Consider the following 18,607-nt stretch of genomic DNA (forward strand, 5'->3'; position numbering starts at 1 on the left):
GCCATGGCATAAGCATGCTGAGTGAGATCTGTGGGGAAAATATGCCTGCTTTTGCTAAGGGCTCATCCAGACTCCCTTTCGTGCCACATTTCTAGCACATTTCTGTGGTTGTCCAAGCAATCCATGGAAAACCTGAATTGCCATTTGTTCATATAAAGCACTAAAGAGCGAGTTTTCATGGTGAAAGCGCTGGGGGCGGGGGAAATACTTGGACATGACACTTTAAAGGTGGATGAGCCCTAAATGGCAAGAGGATCCACTCCTCCTTCACTTTAGTTCCTGACCATCATAAGCTCACAGGAGGGACCATAGCTCAACTTGTGCGTTGCATGCAGAAGGCACAAGTTCAATCCTTGACATCTCTAGTTAAAAAGAGCAGGTAGCAGGTGGTGGAAAATACTTCAGATACATCTCCGTGTCCAGCTCTACTCAGACCTGTGGCCTGCTGTCTCAGAGGAGGAAGAGGAACACAGGGAGAAGACCTCCACCACACACCACCATATCCAGAGATTCCTGACCCAGGACTGGATGTCTCCACATTGGTTACCTGGGTTCCTAGCTGCCTCTCAAGCTACCTTTCCCTCCCATTAGCACAGAGCCACAGGAGTAGAAGGAGTGACAAACCAGGCAGGAGCTTCTGGGCCATCAGCTATGCAGCCAGCAGGTGCCTTTTCAGGATTCATCACTAAAATGCTGCATTTTAGAGTAATTATACCTTCAGGTTCATGCTGCACACCCATGCAACCACTTTTGGTGCATGAACACACAACTCCTGGACAAGCGTGGTTGTTTGTTCCCTGAGCGTTAGCAGCAGCTAGATTCTGTCCCTATGTCTGGAATAAATATTGGTATTTTTCTATGTAAAGCTGATATATGCTAACAGTTGCTGAAATTGCCAGCTCTGTTTTGTTGATCACATTATTTCAACATTCCTGTTGCTGATTTCTGTCCCAACAAGGGAGCTATTATTCTTCACATGTTTTGTACATTTCCATAAATCTTTATTTTTTCTTAGCCTTCAGTGGCACAGTCTTTGAAGAGTCCTGCTCATTCTGTAAACAAGGTTAAGTTGCCCTTATTTTAAACATAACTATTTCTATTCCTTATTATATTTTCTCAGGAAAGGCAAGTTTGCATCAGAATGCACCCAGGGCAAGCCATTTTCTATGCTGGTGTTAGGTGTGGGTTGTTCATACGGTAAATGCCCAATTCACAGACTTCTTTTTAAAACCTCAAATGCCCAAATGTATGCAACAAAAAAGTCCAGCAACTCTTGCAGTTAAACATATAATATAAAATTGGCCAGCTGAAGAACAAAAAGTTCTGCTACTACTGAATGCTTATGAAATATGAAACATGTCAGAACATAGAGCCATTAAATTATCCAACTTTAAAGAAAGACAATACAGTGGTACCTCGGGTTAAGTACTTAATTCGTTCCGGAGGTCCTTCTTAACCTGAAACTGTTCTTAACCTGAAGCACCATTTTAGCCAATGGGGCCGTCTGCTGCTGCCGCGCCGCCAGAGCACAATTTCTGTTCTCATCCTGAAGCAAAGTTCTTAACTAACGTACTATTTCTGGGTTAGTGGAGTCTGTAACCTGAAGCATATGTGACCTGAAGCGTATGTAACCCAAGATACCACTGTAGTTTGCACAAAATGTTAATACAGTGGTGCCTCGCAAGACGAAAAGAATCCGTTCCGCGAGTCTCTTCGTCTAGCGGTTTTTTCGTCTTGCGAAGCAAGCCCATTGACGGCTTAGCGGATTAGCGCTATTAGCGGTTTAGCGGCTTTTAGCGGATAAGCGGATAAGCGGCTTAGCGGCTTAAAAAAACCCGCAGGAACTCGCAAGACATTTTCGTCTTGCGAAGCAAGCCCATAGGAAATTCGTTTTGCGAAGCACCTCCAAAACGGAAAACTCTTTCGTCTAGCGAGTTTTCCGTCTTGCGAGGCATTCGTCTTGCGGGGCACCACTGTAATTTTGCTCTTCAGCAGAGGAATTTTTGGGGAGAAATAGCCACACATATGTAACATATGTTACTACATACATACATACATACATATATGTATAAAATTGGGGTTAAATACTTTTTGGACTAGATTGATAAACCATACAGTGGCATTAGAAGGTTGATTGATGGCTAACAATGCTCTGAGGTAATACCTGGGATATTTATGGGTAGATTGGTCACACCTTAGTATCTCCTAATGCACAGGCAGTCAGTCCATGAGGACAGTTCGAATGTTTGCATTACATTTTCTCTACAGCTCATTTCTCCATGCACTTAGCATGTGTGGAAGCTGACTGACTCTGCCAATCCTCGTGGGATTATTTTACTACTTGTGCACTGTGGGATCTTATGATGAGGGATCCCATGTGGCCCTGGTTTGGTTTTAGGCAAAGTGTGAGATTCTGTCCAGATGTTCCTAACTAGAGCATCCTAGAGAAAAAGTAACCCAGGTATTTCCTCTGTTCCTTGATATTGGTGACAGCGTGTGAGTGAAAGCAGAATAAATCCACATCCCCGTTGTCTCCATTGTGAATAGATTAGGTTACTGAATGTGGGCATCTGCCTGTATGTTATTAATTAGGAAGGACCAAGAGTCAAGTATAGTTCTCAGTTATTCTTGAAACTTTTGATTACTGAAGGAGTAACTAGGATTTGATTAGTCTCCAGCTTGCCTTATTTTCTTGTGAAGATCTTTTTTACGTTCTTGAAATTGGCCACTCTATGAGTTGCTTTTCAACACAACATTGATCTGTCCCATTCTGTCTTCTCCTGCAATTGATAGATTGTTCTGTCCTCTGTGTACCTGATGCAGTTGCAATGTGACAGTTGAATTATCAAGATTGGATTTCTAGGGCTAAATAAATAAATAAAAACATGCCGCACGGTACTCATTCTGGCTTGCAGCCCAGCGGTCTCTTTGAATTCCCCTCTCTCCAGCCACTTTCCAGATCTGCCTTGCTTTCAGACAAGTACGTAAAGGCCTGAGAGACTGAGTATTCTCTATCAAGTTAAAATACTAATTGTGATTTGTTCTGCTCCTTAATGAGCAGGCATGAATGTCTGATATTTCTTATGCTTATCAGGAGATACAAAAGAGAGAGAAAAGGAGCAACCTCTTCCAGCAAGCAAGGCTGTAGCAAATGGTATTAAACTATGGTGTTATGACAGCCACTTAGGTATGACATTTCAGTATTTACATTTTTAAATTTCCCATTACTTTTGTGTTGCAGTTGCCTGATGCCTTCATCCAGAAACCTTAGTAATCTCTTCACATAGTTAATATTCCGTTATGAAAAATCTATTGCTGTTTCAATGATGAATAGATGCTAATTTATACATATATACTTACACTCTGAATGCCTAATTAATGATTTTCTGTGCCACTCACAGAGATGCAAATCATTATCTTTCGTGACTCTATCATTATTGCATTGCCCTTATTTGTCTTAAATTTGGGGGGAATTTAAAGTGTAGTTGTGAAAGAAAGGATGTTTAAAAGCAACAACACACCTTACCTACTTGATGAAACATCAGAGATTGTGTACCTTTGAAATTTGTGAAGTTGTATGACTACTAGAAGCTCCACTAATAAGCACTGGATTATCATTGTCTCTGAGAAGAGGTTACTATTTTCAGCCTCTCACAAACTATCAAGCATGGAGTATGCTGGGAGATGCAGCACTGGTTCAGGGGTGAGAGCTCTGGAGCTATGCTAGCGACTGGCAGCAAGATATTCCAGTTTGGCCCCCCAAAGGTTTTATTAAGAGGGTGTCCAGGACTGATTTCAGAAGTTGTGGTGCAAAATAAGGATGGAGGTGATCCCTTGGCCAAAGCTTATAAGGGCCTGGGTAGAAGTGCTAAATGGTCTCTGGATAATAATAATAATAATAATAATAAGAAGAAGAAGAAGAAGAAGAAGAAGAAGAGTTTGGATTTGATATCCCGCTTTATCACTACCCTAAAGAGTCTCAAAGCGGCTAACAATCTCCTTTTCCTTCCTCCCTCACAACAAACACTCTGTGAGGTGAGTGAGGCTGAGAGAAATGTGACTAGCCCAAGGTCACCCAGCAGCTGCATGTGGAGGAGCGGAGATGCGAACCCAGTTCATCAGATTACGAGTCCACCGCTCTTAACCACTACACCACACTGGCTCCCACAACGCTTGGCTGAATGTTAGCTTGTTTCCCTGCTAGATTTCTCCCGGACGAAGGGAAACGTGTTTGTTGTGCCTACTATCAGTTCATTTCCACCATTTCGCCAATATTGCAACCTCAGTAGCAGTAGGCATGCTTTGTGTGCAGAAGGTCTCAGATTCAGTCATGGGCATCTACAGTGAGATAGCAGGGAAAGATTCTTTGCCTAAGACCCTAGAGAGTCACTCCCAGTCATTTTAACCTTTGCTGATCTGTTTATTGGATGCTGCTTTTATGGAGTTTACGGAGCTTTAAATATGTATATATATTCGTAAGCTGTCCATATAAATCTAAATCTAAATAAATAAATAATATACTGTTTGTTAATTTTGTATACCATCCTATACCTGTAGATTTCAGGGCGCTTCACCACATAAAAATCTACTGCCAATTATGCAGTGGTTTCTATCCACCAATACTGCATATCCAACCCTCAGCTGTATTCACAATCACTATTGCAAGTTAGATGCCCCACACCATAGTGAGAAAGTATACACACACCAGTGTTTATTGTGGAGATCTGATAAAGAGGTCTCTACCATCTGATAAAGAGGTCTCTACCATGCAGAGAAAAGCAAGGGTCTCTACCATGCAGAGAAAAGCAAGGGACGCGGGTGGCGCTGTGGGTAAAACCTCAGTGCCTTGGACTTGCCGATCGCATGGTCGGCAGTTCGAATCCCCGCGGCGGGATGACCTCCCGTTGTTCGGTCCCAGCTCCTGCCCACCTAGCAGTTTGAAAGCACCCTTAAGTGCAAGTAGATAAATAGGTACCGCTTTATAGCGGGAAGGTAAACGGCGTTTCCGTGTGCTGCTCTGGTGCTGGTTCTCCAGAGCAGCTTCATCACGCTGGCCACGTGACCCGGAAGTGTCTGTGGACAGCGCTGGCTCCCGGCCTCTAGAGTGAGATGAGCGCACAACCCTAGAGTCTGTCAAGACTGGCCCAAACGGGCAGGGGTACCTTTACCTTTACCTTTTACGATGCAGAGAAAAGCAAGGGACCGTGTGTGTGTGTGGAATGGTGCAGTATTCTGCTCTAGTAGTAAAACGTCTTGGGATGACCTATTAACATAGTTTTCAGAGTAGGGAGTTAGCCAGATCCTCATTTCTATGCTAATAAATACCATCACCATAATGTGAGAGCCAAATAGCCCAGCCCCAACTGAAGCATCATTAGGAGCCATATGAAGTTCACCTCCCTGCAAAGATAACATGGGTGATAGTTTTAAGTGCAGCATGCAGCCAACATACAATCATACCCTGAAGCATGCATTGTAAAGCAGTGATTGTTAAACTGTAAAACAAACATTTGAGAGGAGTCAGAGTTTCAGTGTGACAGCACCTGCCTATTAATATTAGGCAGGCAGCCTTGTTGTAGAATTTCAGAAGCCTGCAAAACATGTTTCTCTTATAGCAAGTCTATCAGGACGTATAATCCTGCTATTCATGCTTGTTTTTAAATTTGGCTGGTGATATTTGGATATTGCCGGGAACTGTTTTTATCTGTTGGGAAGCATATTGGGGTTATTTTGTTGGCAATCTGCTTTGTGCTCCTAAACCCTGGCAACTATAGTAAAAAATATGGTTGCATTGCTATTCCCACTTACTTGGGAATAAATCCCATCTAAATTGGTGTGAATTACTTCTGCATAAATATGCATAGGATCATGCAGCAAAGCATGCTGTATTAATACAGGTGAATCTGGTTCTAGAAAGGAGTTGGGTGTCTTATGCCTGCATTTGGGGACTGTTGCCTACAGATGCCCATGCCTCAATAAATGCATCAGCCTTGAAGGTCCCAAGGGTCTCTGCTGAGGAGCATCCCCATCCCAACTCCTACTTGCGTGCAAGCAGGAGGGGGCAAGGATCCCTCAGCTGGGAAGGGAGGCTTCCAATTGCCTAACTGAGAGATCCCTGCCCCCTCCTACTTGCACGCAAGCTCTGATAGGCAGCGTGAAGCCTCTATTCACAGCTGAGATATCCCCACCTGCTCCTGCTTGCACGCAAGTAGGAGTTGGGAAGCTGCTCCGATAGGCAGCATGAAGCCTCCCTTCACAGCTTAGTTGCTGGGATCAGGGAAGGTGGAGGCAGCCCGGAAGCTGCATCTTAGAGCCCCTGCCCCACCATCATATGGGGGCTTCCGAGCAGCTCCTGAAGCCAGCCAGAGCCAACTGCTCCAGGCTGCTGAGACTGCCACTGCTGCATTTCCCGGGGACATTAGATGAAATCCGGGGACATTCTAGGGATGGAATATGTCCGGGGACTTAATCGTAAATCTGGGGACTGTCCCTGGGAAACGGGGACATCTGGTAACCCTAGTCACGTGCCCTTGACATAATAGGATCTGTTCTCAGAATAAAGCAGCACATTCATTTGGAGACGTTTATGCCCCACCTTTGAACTGAGCTCTTGGGATAGCTTGCAGTAAATTTTACATACATGAAATCTGACAATCAGGATAGCAGAGCCCCTCAGAGGAAAGGGCTACTGTCTCTTGTGGCTCCTCCTGGTAGAAGATGGAAGACGCATGGCCATCTGTGTGTGGGGGGGACATATATGAGTGATGGGGAACATGTCACCCTCATATGTTGTTGGGCTCCAACTCCCACCAGCCCCAGCCAGCGTGAGCCAGTGGTCAAGGATGACGGGTATCATAGTAATGTAGTGGCAAATCCAGAAGTTGCAGGGTCCCTTTATGATGCCCACAGCCACACACCCTTCTAAGAAGACACACTTTTATGAGATTATACAATAACATAATAATAATAATAATAATAATAATAATAATAATAATAGATGTAATGCATCCATCACTGCAGATGTTCATGTTTTGCCTTTCAGCTAGATTTACTATTTTCTGTGCATACACATGGGCAAATGATTTGGAGTGCTCCAGTATCTTTTTCAGTGTTGCTTAAGTTGTGCTTTCCTTGTAGTTCTATTGTACGTAGCAGAACTTGCACACCATTCTCTTGAAACTGAAGTGACTTGTGCTTCCTAAATGTTTAGCTTTGGAACATACAGAGCAACTTCTCCTGGGTGGTATTCCTGCTTTTCCAGAGTGACCCTAGGAGCCGATCCTCAGTGGCTGACTCCCCTCCTTTCATTCTGATTGGTTTCAGTCAGCGCGAAGGGTGAGAATACTTCCTCTCAGTGACTAAGGAACTCTCTTTCCATGCTGATTGTGGGGCTCTAGGATGCTGGAGACAGGGCCCTCTTGGGCCTCTCCTGCAGAAATAGTACAGTAATGGGTCCTCAACCACTCTCAACCCCAGACTACTACACTTCTGGTCTCAGGTTCCAAATCCCTCATGTATGTAAACTGATAATGAAAACAAGGCAAAAGGCTAACACTTTCCATTTTGTAAAATGGACTTTCTCTTGTACTGTATGCCAAACCAAAAAGGGGTTGGTTATGGATTTCTTTCTCATATGCCTTGCACAAACTTTTAATACTTAAATTACTAGTTACATTTAGAGGGGGGGACTTTTGTTGAAGGAATAGGTTTTATAAACATCACCCAGTTCTATACATTTAAACTACACATCAGAAAATAATGATATCTGATCAATATTTCTGAAATATTCAAAGCAATCCTATATATGTCTATTTAAAACAAAGTCTCGCTGATTTCGGAAGGGCTTGCTGGGGAGTAAGTGGATATAGGATTGCAGCCTTAATTGCTTTCTGTTTACAAGCAGTTTTCAGGTGACTTTAAGATACTGTTTTAAAACAATTTGGGGGGAGGAACAGGACAGTGCCAGGATAAACCACCTGATCTAAAGCATGAGAAGGTAGATTGTTGGGAAAGGAGAAGAAATCCCTTCTGCGAGCCCCAACAGCAGGGAAAGAAATTTAACCTTTGTAGTGGGAATGGCTCCCTCCTCCAACAGCTTTGCATGCGTCAGCCACAAAAATAGCAACATCAGGAACAAAGCTCTGTCGGTTAATGAAAAAGAAGGCGAGGAGAGAGAAAGAGAGAGAGAGAGAGAGAGAGAGAGAGAGAGAGAGAGTCTACTCCAAGTTGCACTAATCGAATCCTCTCCCATGATAACCAGGCCACCTTGTTAAGTTCCTGTCAAAAAAGTGCAAAGTTTGAGTCGAAAGATCATAGTGTTTCCGCTTGTGTTTCTTCTTCTAGCTTGCTTGCGTCTGCTCTGTGGTCACTTTTAGCCATGTCAGCATGTTGAAAATTGCTGATGGTAAACACCAGAGGTATGCATTCACAGTACTGGAGAAACCACAAAGAATATTGCCTGGGGGTGGGGGCGGGGAGAGGAATGGTAAACTTTCTCATTGTGACATATTCATGCTATCCCGGTTTTTTTGTGAAGACTTCTGGAAAATACTAGATGGGGGGGGGGAGTGGCGTTGACAATATAATACAGAAGTTTCTAGTTTGCTTTTCTTTACTAGAAGTGTTAATTGGAATCTAAGAAACTGGAGGGCAGAGGAGCAGCCTTAAGCAAGATACATTTTGAGCCTCTTGAATTACCCGCACATATATCTTTCTTCTTTATATTTCTGTTGTGATTGACAGGCAGATTGGAATATATGTTATGAACAAGAAGGCTACAGTATGAATACATTAGTAACATGTGGCTAATATAGTCACACCTCAGCCGGTGGGCAGAGCATGCAACATTCATATATCAAAACTATAAGCTTCAAACATGAAGAATTTGATTTGATAGGTATGTTGATGAATGGACTAAAAATGATGGGTTGTTTTATTTATTTTATTTTTATTACACTGGAGCCTGGTTAGCTCAGTTGGTTAGAACCTGGTGCTGATAACACCAAGGTTGCAGGTTCCATCCTTGTATGGGACAGCTGCATATTGCAGCACTGCGGGGAGTTGGATTAGACTGAGGATCCTCAGGGTCCCATTCAGCTCAAGAATTCTATGATTCTATGATCCAGTATTTTGCTACTGATGTTTCAGAAAGAAAAAGAAAAGTATTTCACAGCAGTCATGAGGCCTAGAAGCCTACTTTAATGGAATCTGGCATTCTCAGCAGTACAAGAACCAGCAACCTTCATAAAAGTGGTTTTTGAATTGTTTTATGCCATGCCTTGCACCTTATGCTATGCATGCTACTATCACAGAGATGAAATTGACAATTTTGAGATGCCTTCTGAAATATAGCTGTTGCGTTCCTGACTGGGTTACTGTTTCCAAAGGGGGGACTGGAGAAAAAAACGAATGAATAGCATTTATTGCTTTCTGCTGATTTTGCCACTCCCTGTTGGCAAATAAATTTGGGTGAAGCTATGCAAAATCTGGGATTCTTTGATTTTGACCCAGAATAGTGCAGTGGTCTGATAGTTTAAGGGGTCTCCTATCAACTCTCAGCATCCTTAACAAGCTACAGTTCCCAGGATTCTTTGGGGGTAAGCTATGGCTGTTAAAGTGCTATAAGAGTGCTTTAAATATATGGGGTTGCTATGACCCTAATTCAGGGGTTTGCAATGGATCCCCACCACCTACTCGGGGACCCCCGCCACCTGCTCAGTCGGTTCCCATGCACCGCGCTAAACCGGCGTGGAGCAGAGCGGGGACCGCCTTCTGCGACGCTGGCCGGCTTCCCATTGGCTGCAGGAAGCTCCTGCAGCCAATGGGAAGCTGTGCATGCCTCCTCCACACTGGAAGGAGCACCAAAAATAGCGTTCGTGCATGCCTGCACTCACACTCTGGCCCACTGCAGCATCTGCAGGACCATGAACCTGCCCAAGCCACAAAAACTTTGCTGACCCCTGCCCTAATCCTAGGCCATTTGTGGCTTTAAAGCCCAACACCAACACTTTGAACTTAACTCAGGCACCAACTAGAATCTAGTGAAGATGACACAATACTTATGCCAGTTGAGACTTGCCTTTTGTTCAGGTAGCACAGTAGCCTCACTTCACGAATTACTCTGCCTTTCTCCATAGAAACAAGATTGTTCTAGAATACTTGGCGCAATGTGATCTCTCATTTGACTGGAACCTTATATTTTGGAATTGATAAGAGCCCACTGTGCTTTTGTGTGTGAAGATAGGCCAGGTTGAACAGACCCCTGCTGTTCCTTAAATGGAAGTACACATGATCTTTCGTGTTTGAACGTTTTGCTGGAAGCCACCCAGAGTGGCTGGGGTAATCCAGTCAGATGGGCAGTTGTTTTTTTATTATTATTATTATTATTATTATTATTATTATTACAGTTGAACTAAAGGCTTAGGAGAGCAACATGGAGACAAATATGCCAAAGATAGTTGGGGCAAGAACTCAGCCCTGTTTCACACCACTCTTTCTAGGGAAGGCATCCAAGGATGGACAGTACAGTGCATGTTCTCATGGAAGGACACAATCATCTTGTGGAGCTTAGGTGGGCACTCTGTCTGGTTGAGCAGTGTAAAGAGTCCTTTTTGGCTGAGAAGGTCAAAGGTCTTCATCCGGTTTATGGAGATAATGCACAAGGGGTGTCTATGCTGTTGACATTTCTTCTGTAACTGGTGCAGTGAGAAAATCATGCTGACTGTTGACCTCCTGAGTTCTAAAGCTCAGGGGCGGGATAGACCCTGTCAGTGAGTGACTGTAATCTGTTGAGACCTTCATGGGCAGAGGCTTCCCCCACAGCATGGAGATTCCGTGGCAGTTGTTACAATCATAGCAGTCGTCTTTGTTCTTTGAGGGTCACAATGCTGGGGAGATGCATGTCTTGTGGCACAGATCCTTTTTTCAACATGGCAAGAGAAAGCCGTGGAGGTGTGTCATGTGAGGGGAATTGAAGCTGGCTTTTAGCACTTCTGTTGGGATTCTGTCCTGCCCCATCACGCCATCTGCTTGCTGTGGTCTGTGATGATCTCTCCCGTCAAAGTTTACAGCTGTGCAGTTTTTCCTGACTGTTGGTCCAAAGGTTGTCTTGGTGCCTTTGTACATTTTGTGAGTGTTGCTACTGTCAGCAGTGAGTTGAATGCTCTGGTACATCGTCTAGCAACCAGCTAGGCATTGCTCCATGCCTTTCTCAGTGCAGCAATCATCTTCTTGCAGGGCCCACGCTTGTGGTTCACAAGAACCTTGCACTTTGCAGCAATAACAGGCTCCATGTCCTTAATGCTGCTCTCTTTTGTCGCTTCCATTTTATGTGCTTTGAGCCCACTAGTGCATTAGCAATAGCCACCTTTCTAGAAAATGTTTCCAGATCATCACAGAGCAGCTCATCCCTTTGACAAGTTTCAGTCTTAGGAAATCCACATGGAAGATTTTTCCTGTATTAATGGTGAACATCTGAGCATCCACATAGAAAGTATATTAGCAAACAAAACAGTTGCTAAAAGTGTCAGTATTATAGCACAAGATTAGTTGTCTGCCTTGGATAACATTTATTATTATTTATTATTATTTATTTATTTTCAGCTATTTATATAGAGTATGGGGTTTGATCCACTGAGCACTGCTGCTGTATAATCTCTTATTTGCCCATCCATTAAAAAAACTCAAAGTAACACTTTGCTAAAAAGAAAAGAGAGGAAACAAAAGCCTTCTGTTTTAGTTAGCTTTTTTCTTGATTTGTTTTGTAAATCTAAATGGTAAGGAGGCCACTGACAATATCAGTGACTCATTTTTTACATTTCACTTTAAAAGAGGGAGGAGGGGAGACTTGTGCAATAAAGAGGACTTCTGCTATATTTAGAATAAAACTTCATGCTCCCTCTATCAGGATGTGAGCTTAATTATAGCATGCTATAAACTTTGCTTTTGTAAAGGTTCTCTCTCTCTCTCTCTCTCTCTCTCTCTCTCTCTCTCTCTCTCTCTCAGAATTTGGCTGCTATTTTTGCGATGGTTTTGTAACAGCAGCAAAGCTCCGACACACATGGATTTTGTGCAATTTGAAAAAGGATTCCTTCAAGGGCCAATGATAGCAGCCTTGTGGTTTTACAGTCTTCTCCCAGCCTTCCGCTCACTGAAATAAACATTGTGTGTGTAAACTGGTAATGTTGGTTTAAAGTGCTAGTTTGAAATTTAGTTCTCTGGCTGTAGTGCTCTGATAACTTCTGTTATCTACCCTGAATTTTAGTCACAAGCCTTTCGGAGGAAGCCTCCTTGAATGTGAGGAAGATTAGCTAGCTGCAAGTCTGCTCTGCTTTGGCTCCCCCTGTGGTTTGGCCACAACTATCCTTTTAAATCATACAGGCTTTTCTTGACTGAGGCACTAGGGCAGGGGTAGGCAAACTATGGCCCGGGGGCCAGATCCGGCCCAATCGCCTTCTCAATCCAGCCCGCGGACAGTCCCAGAATCAGCGTGTTTTTACATGAGTAGAATGTGTGCTTTTATTTAAAATGCATCTCTGGGCTATTTGTCGGGCATAGGAATTAGTTCATTTCTTTTTACAAAATATAGTCCAGCCCCCCACAAGGTTTGAAGGACGGTGTTTGAGGGACAGTGGACTGGCCCACGGCTGAAAAAGGTTGCTAAGCCCTGCTTTATGTTAATATGGGCACCATCAAGAACAGGGAATCTAGTCACATTTAGGGAGTGATTCATGTTCTCTTTACCAATGGCAGCCTGTATTTGTTTCTTACATTCCTCCTCTCCAACACACATCTTAGTAAAGGCAGCTCTGTATAAATGCTATATTGTTGTTAAATGTGTGCATGTGTGTATCTTTAGCAAATGTTTTCCTTTTAAGGGACACATGAAAGGTGGAAGGGTGTTACTGATAAAAGTGAGATGAGCGCCGCCACCCCGTAGTCACCTTTGACTGGACTTAACCGTCCAGGGGTCCTTTACCTTTTTTCTTTTTTTTACCTTTACTGATAAACAGACATGTTTATTGTGATGCACATGAACTACTGTGAGCCTCAGGTTTGCATGCATTTCCCCTCCCGTATCCTCCCCACACACAGTTTCAAAGAGCATGGCAGAAAAGTTACTTTCAGTTATATAAACTGTGGTTTTCTGCTTTGCCTTTTGTCCAAACCGAGGGGTGTGCATGATTTGTTTATTCATTTATTTTGTATTATTGTACAGTGGTGCTCCGCAAGACGAATGCCTCGCAAGACGAAAAACCCGCTAGACGAAAGGGTTTTCCGTTTTGGAGGTGCTTCGCAAAACGAATTTCCCTATGGGCTTGCTTCGCAAGACGAAATGTCTTGCGAGTTTTTCCGACTTTCCCCCCTTCCCCCCCTTTTTCTAAGCCGCTTATCCGCTTATCCGCTAAACTGATAAGCCGCTAAAAGCCGCTAATAGCGCTAATCCGCTAAGCCGTCAATGGGCTTGCTTCGCAAGACGAAAAAACTGCTAGACGAAGAGAATCACGGAACGGATTCTTTTCGTCTTGCGAGGCACCACTGCATACTGCTTTTCATTTTTTTTAAAAAAAATAAATACAGTTTATATCAAAGAGTGGTTTGTGTCAAAACCATACATTCCAATGGGAATTACTGAAACTGATGTAAAGTACAATTAAATGAGCAATGGAATCATAACAATCTAACAGGAGAGCTAGACAGTAGAAGAAAGTTAAGTTGAACTAAATGTGGCCTCTGCAAGCTTGGGAGAGTAAGGAAGCCTTCACCATTTGTCAGAAGACCATCCAGGTCAAGACCCTCCTTGCATTTATAGGGAGGCAGTTCCAGAACTGAGACAGAGCCATGAAGAAGCCCTGGTCCGCTTGCGCACTCAACAGGGCTGCCCATAGTTTGCACTAAACATGGTTAGCTTACATAGGCAGACTTCATAAGCAGCTTCATGATGCTAATCACCTGGAAATAGAAGCAAAAGTATAAGCTTCTGAAGTTTTCCTCTTGGCTATGCAGGAGAAACTGTGGACATGCAAGCCTGGGGGCTTACTGCAGCTTATTATTGTGATATCCACAGGAGAGTCAATGCCTTAAAGAGCAATCCAACTAAATCAAAATTATATCATTTTATTTTTTCTTAAACCACGCGCACACACATGAATACAAAATTCAGCGTGAGCTTATGTTAGTCAAGGACAATTGAAAATTAGGTAGGATGTCAAAATAGGAGCAATACTACTTCCCACAGTATAGATTTTAAACTTATTCTCTCACTAATTTTCCTGGTTATTGGCATTAAAAAGCAGCCAGATGTTTTCCTTTTTAATGATATATTATGTGGTAGGGCAGTCTGTCACCTGGTGAAAACTCCCCTCTTCCCCCCCAAAGTTCTCATAACAGAACAACATAAATTCACATGTCTAAGGTAAACCATCTAAACTGGCCCTATGGGATTGGAAGATTACTGCCATTAGCATGGTGCAGCGATCTTATCCAGGCTGTTTACCTTATGGGCAGAAGAGCTGCATAAGTGGCATTTGCCACAGTCCCTGCAGAATAAAATTTGAGCTGCAAACAATAATTTATAATGTGTTTTAAATGCAGAGGAGGCCATGGCCTGACACATGGGCTATTAAGAACGGCTAAAATCTGTAATGCAATAATACTAATAATAAAGTGGCCATCTTAGCTTGCTGTGGGCTGTGGGGGGGTGAACATTGTTTTAGTAGAGTATTCTAGTATATTATTGGACTGCTCCTATTTAAAATATTTGTTTTCTGTTTTCTGGTTACGGACCATATTTTGAAACAGAATTTATGTTTCAGCTGTACGTATTTTGCTTGCATGGAGCTTGGGAATAGGTGACAAAAAAGAAGTGCAGATTCTAAGCCACCTGGACATGAAAAATGATTTTAAAGGTAGTAGGATATAGATATATACATGTACATGCATCTTGGAATTAATATACCTTTGATAAGATGTAGCTAACAAATGTGGCTCAAAATCATTTGATCCACCCTCTACTGTACAATGAAGAGTATGTGAGCTTAACATGAAGCTATTCACCTGTGTTAAATATTGGATTTTACTTTATGCTAAAGCATTGGCATGTTGTCAAAAGCACATTTGCTTTGGACAAGCTTAGAAAACTAGTTCTTGAGTAAAAGCATGTCTTCACGTGCAAGCTTTATCATTCTGAATCAGTCATGCCATTTGGCCCACTATCTAAAGGCCGTGTCTGTACTTACAGTTTACTGTAGGTCATGGTTGATTCCAGGTATCTCTGGCACATGTTCCACATGCTGCCCTTTTAACATAATAACATGCACATATCCTGCATCTGCCCTGGTATTACCCCAGCTAGACCTGAGTTCAAATGCTCTGAATGTGGTTTGAGTGGTAAAATAAACCTTTGGCCTATCTCACAAAGATAGAGTGGTCCCCCACCCTGCCCAGGAATACAGAAGGCCTTCCTTGGTGTAAGTCAGGAGTCTGGAACCTCAGGCCCAGGGGAAAATGCAGCCCTCTGGCCCTTGGAGCTCTCCCTTCACCAATTCTCTGTGGCCTCCTAGAGTGTGTTTGCCTGGCAAAAATAAGACATTGGATTGTGATGCTGCTGCTTGCTTGACTGGATGTAGAAACCTTTGGTTGTGTATGGCTGGAATATGACCTACAGAGATAAGAGTCCTATCCATCGTTTCACCCACTTTTGCCTCTGGCTCTGTCCATTGCTGTGGTATGTGGTCCTTGGGAGGTTGCCCCGGAGGGAATCTGGCCCCTGGGCTGGAAAAGTTTCCCTCCTCTTGGTGCAAATAAAGCAAGATGGCGTTAATAAGGGGCAAAACATTTTCCTTCCAGTGAACGTGGCACGGTTGCTTCCTTCTTTGTTAAAGCATTCCTTTGCTTGGAGTCATTGCTAATAAACTCCTGAGTATTCATAGGGCTTTGTTTGGAGAAAAGGGCTTGATTTGCTGTGGTTCATATGGCTGTGAATAGAGATGTGCTGTGTAGGGAAGGGCAATGGCTTGCTAAGGAGGATGGACATAAGTGAAAACGCATGATTAATAATGAAAATCAAACAGATGTTCACATTAATGTACAGCCTTGGGCCTTAAGTACTTAGCAAAGCCAAGAGATGCTTCTCTAAGCATTGGTTCAGTTGCATAATGGTAGCTCTCTTATACATCAGATGGTTGATGCTGAAAAGTGTGTCTTGAGAGAAGTTCTCTGAAGTTTGAAAATCAGAGCTGCTTCACACGTCACAATGCTTGTGGTCACATACCTACCTACTAAATACACACTGTTTATACATGTGTTGTGGAGACCTTATAGTAGGATATATGTTACATTTTAAAAGAGGGGGGAAAGTGTTTGTCAGGAGACTGCCATCGGAACAGGACAAGGAGGCAGGGGGCCCATTGGGATACAGAGAGCCTCCGAAACTCCTGAGGAGCAGCTCCTTGTCCAGCGGTGGGAAAAGCCACACCCCCAGTGGAGAAGAGAGGGAAGGGGCCAGCCAAGCGAGGAAAGGGCTCGAGGATGCTGCTGAGAGCCCCAGCGCCTCACCTCGCCAGGCTGGCCAGGGGGGACGCACGTCACTTCCGTCACCCAGCTTGAGCAGAGGGGTGAAATGCAATGAGGGGAGGAGGAGGCTTGGGGTGCCGAAGTTCCTGTGCTGGGGGAGAAGCCGGAAGGGGCCACTCCCGGATTCTGCAAGTGACTAAGATGGACATGAACTTTGTGGATCTGCACTGTAAATAGTTTGCACAATAAAACCTGTAAAAGACAGGTCGGAGTCCTGCCTGGTTACTCACGAGCAACCACCACCAGCATCTGACAGTGTTGCACCTTTTAGGCACACATGGAATACAGCCATGACATGTGATATTTTGTAATGTGTGAAGACACCCCCTTTTAGTGCAGCTACTCCTATCAAGATAAGGCAGGTGCCTTCTGTCTGAATCATAGCTGTCAACTTTCAGATTTGAAAATAAGTTCTCAGCAGCCTCAAAAAAAAAGGGATCAGCAGCCTCACCTGTCCCGGGGACAGTCTACAATCCGGGATAGCAGTGGGAAGCAGCAGGAAACGACGCTGGAATAAGGGAATTTCCCACAAAAAAAGGGAAGGTTGACAGCTATGGCCTGAATATTCTGGAAACACCTGAAGACACTTTTGTTCTGACAGGCTTTCCCAGCTGGATAAATGAGTCTTTACCATGAATGTCTATTGGTTAGGTTTTTTTGTCTTGTTTTAAGTGTATTTGTCATTTTTGTGTTTTTAATGATCTTATATAGAAGTTGCTTTGAGATGGTGGTTTTGAAGGTGGTTAATAAATCAAACATATGAATAATAATAATGTTCCAAATTCTTGGGGGATGGGTGGAATTGTTGCGGAACATTTGGATGAACTTGAATTGAACCATGGACTGAACTGGTTTGTTCTGTGAAGGGGCGAATGTGAAGTGGACTTAGTTCCTTTTTTGACGTGTTGAACGTCAACTGACAACTATTTCCTTTTTTTATGAAATGAACTTTCCACTCTTCGATTGAGTATAGTGGTTGGGAGTAGACTACAATATGTCATTCAGTTCTCTGATTTCTCTGATTCTTATTTCAGAAAGTGGTTCTTCAGTTTTGTTCTGAAGGGTTATTCTCCCTCTGCCTAGTTCATTTTTACTTTATTTGCTATTTGGCTGTGTAATGTTATAAGAGTGTTTGGATGACAAGGAGAAAAAAAGATATTACTGAACTGTCCACTACTACTTGAGGAACATATGAATCTCTGGAGGAAGAACAGGGAGCAGAAGGATCAGTGAGTGATGTGCTGTCTTTCTGTGAGAAGGAGCTGTGGGAACCCAATGTTTGTTTGTTTTCTTGCAAAAGTATTTCCAGCAGGGACAGGAATTGTAAGCCTCTGTGGGGAAAGGGACTCTGGTGATCCATTTCTCTCTCTCTCTCTCTCTCTTTCTCTGAGCACCCTACAACACACATGCCTGAACTCCTTGTTTTCAAACAAAATCTGAGGCTGACCTCAGGAAGCTGAATAGCACTGAGTGTCAAGAGCTGCCTGTTATAATAATATTTATTATTATAAGACCCTAAGTATCAGTGGCCATGTTGGATTAGGCAAATATTTAGCAGGCATGGGCTGTCCTGATGGGATCATGACAGTCTCAGCCATCAGAATAGCTTGGCAAAAACCCCACACGTTGCTGCTCCTGGGACCTTCCTTACTTGGCACAGCCCCAGCCTCGCAGGAGACTCATGTATTTGTGCATATGTCTCATAATGTGTGGGAGGGAGGGAAAGAGAGAGAGAGAGAGAGAGAGAGAGAGAGAGAGAGAGAGAGAGAGAACCCACTGAATTCAAAGCATCTGCAAAATTAGAGTAAACCTGAAATGAAGAATAGAAGTTGCTGGAGTCCACATGCTGAGTCTTTAGGGCTCTGGTTTTGTGTCCTAGCTAATGATAATCCAGTCTCTTGCTTAAATGAAAGGAGTGTCCACATTTTTTCTTCCTTGGCCTTGAGCGTTTGCTGATTAGCTGTCCCACTGTGTCATAAAGAGGCAGCCCAGGAGACAAGAGGGTGTTTTCTCCTAGCATCTCCTCTTCTTTAAA

General features: G+C 43.4%; 1 protein-coding gene across 3 annotated transcripts in view; it reads left to right on the forward strand.

Annotated features, from left to right (window-relative positions):
• MAML3 (mastermind like transcriptional coactivator 3) overlaps positions 1-18,607 on the forward strand; it is a gene marked incomplete at its 3' end in the record, with an annotated part of 271,284 nt that overhangs the window by 117,335 nt on the left and 135,342 nt on the right. The window contains exon 1 of one of the 3 annotated variants that reach the window (XM_081876071.1): positions 14,880-14,906. The exons of the other annotated variants lie outside the window; for them this stretch is intronic. Coding sequence (XP_081732197.1) covers positions 14,895-14,906 — 12 coding nt within the window. The 5' untranslated portion in view covers positions 14,880-14,894. Of the gene's footprint in view, positions 1-14,879; positions 14,907-18,607 lie in introns of those variants that run through there. 3 annotated transcript variants of the gene reach the window in all.

This window comes from Podarcis erhardii (assembly GCF_964252035.2).
Source record: "Podarcis erhardii genome assembly, chromosome: 9".
Taxonomy (NCBI): Eukaryota; Metazoa; Chordata; class Lepidosauria; order Squamata; family Lacertidae; genus Podarcis; species Podarcis erhardii.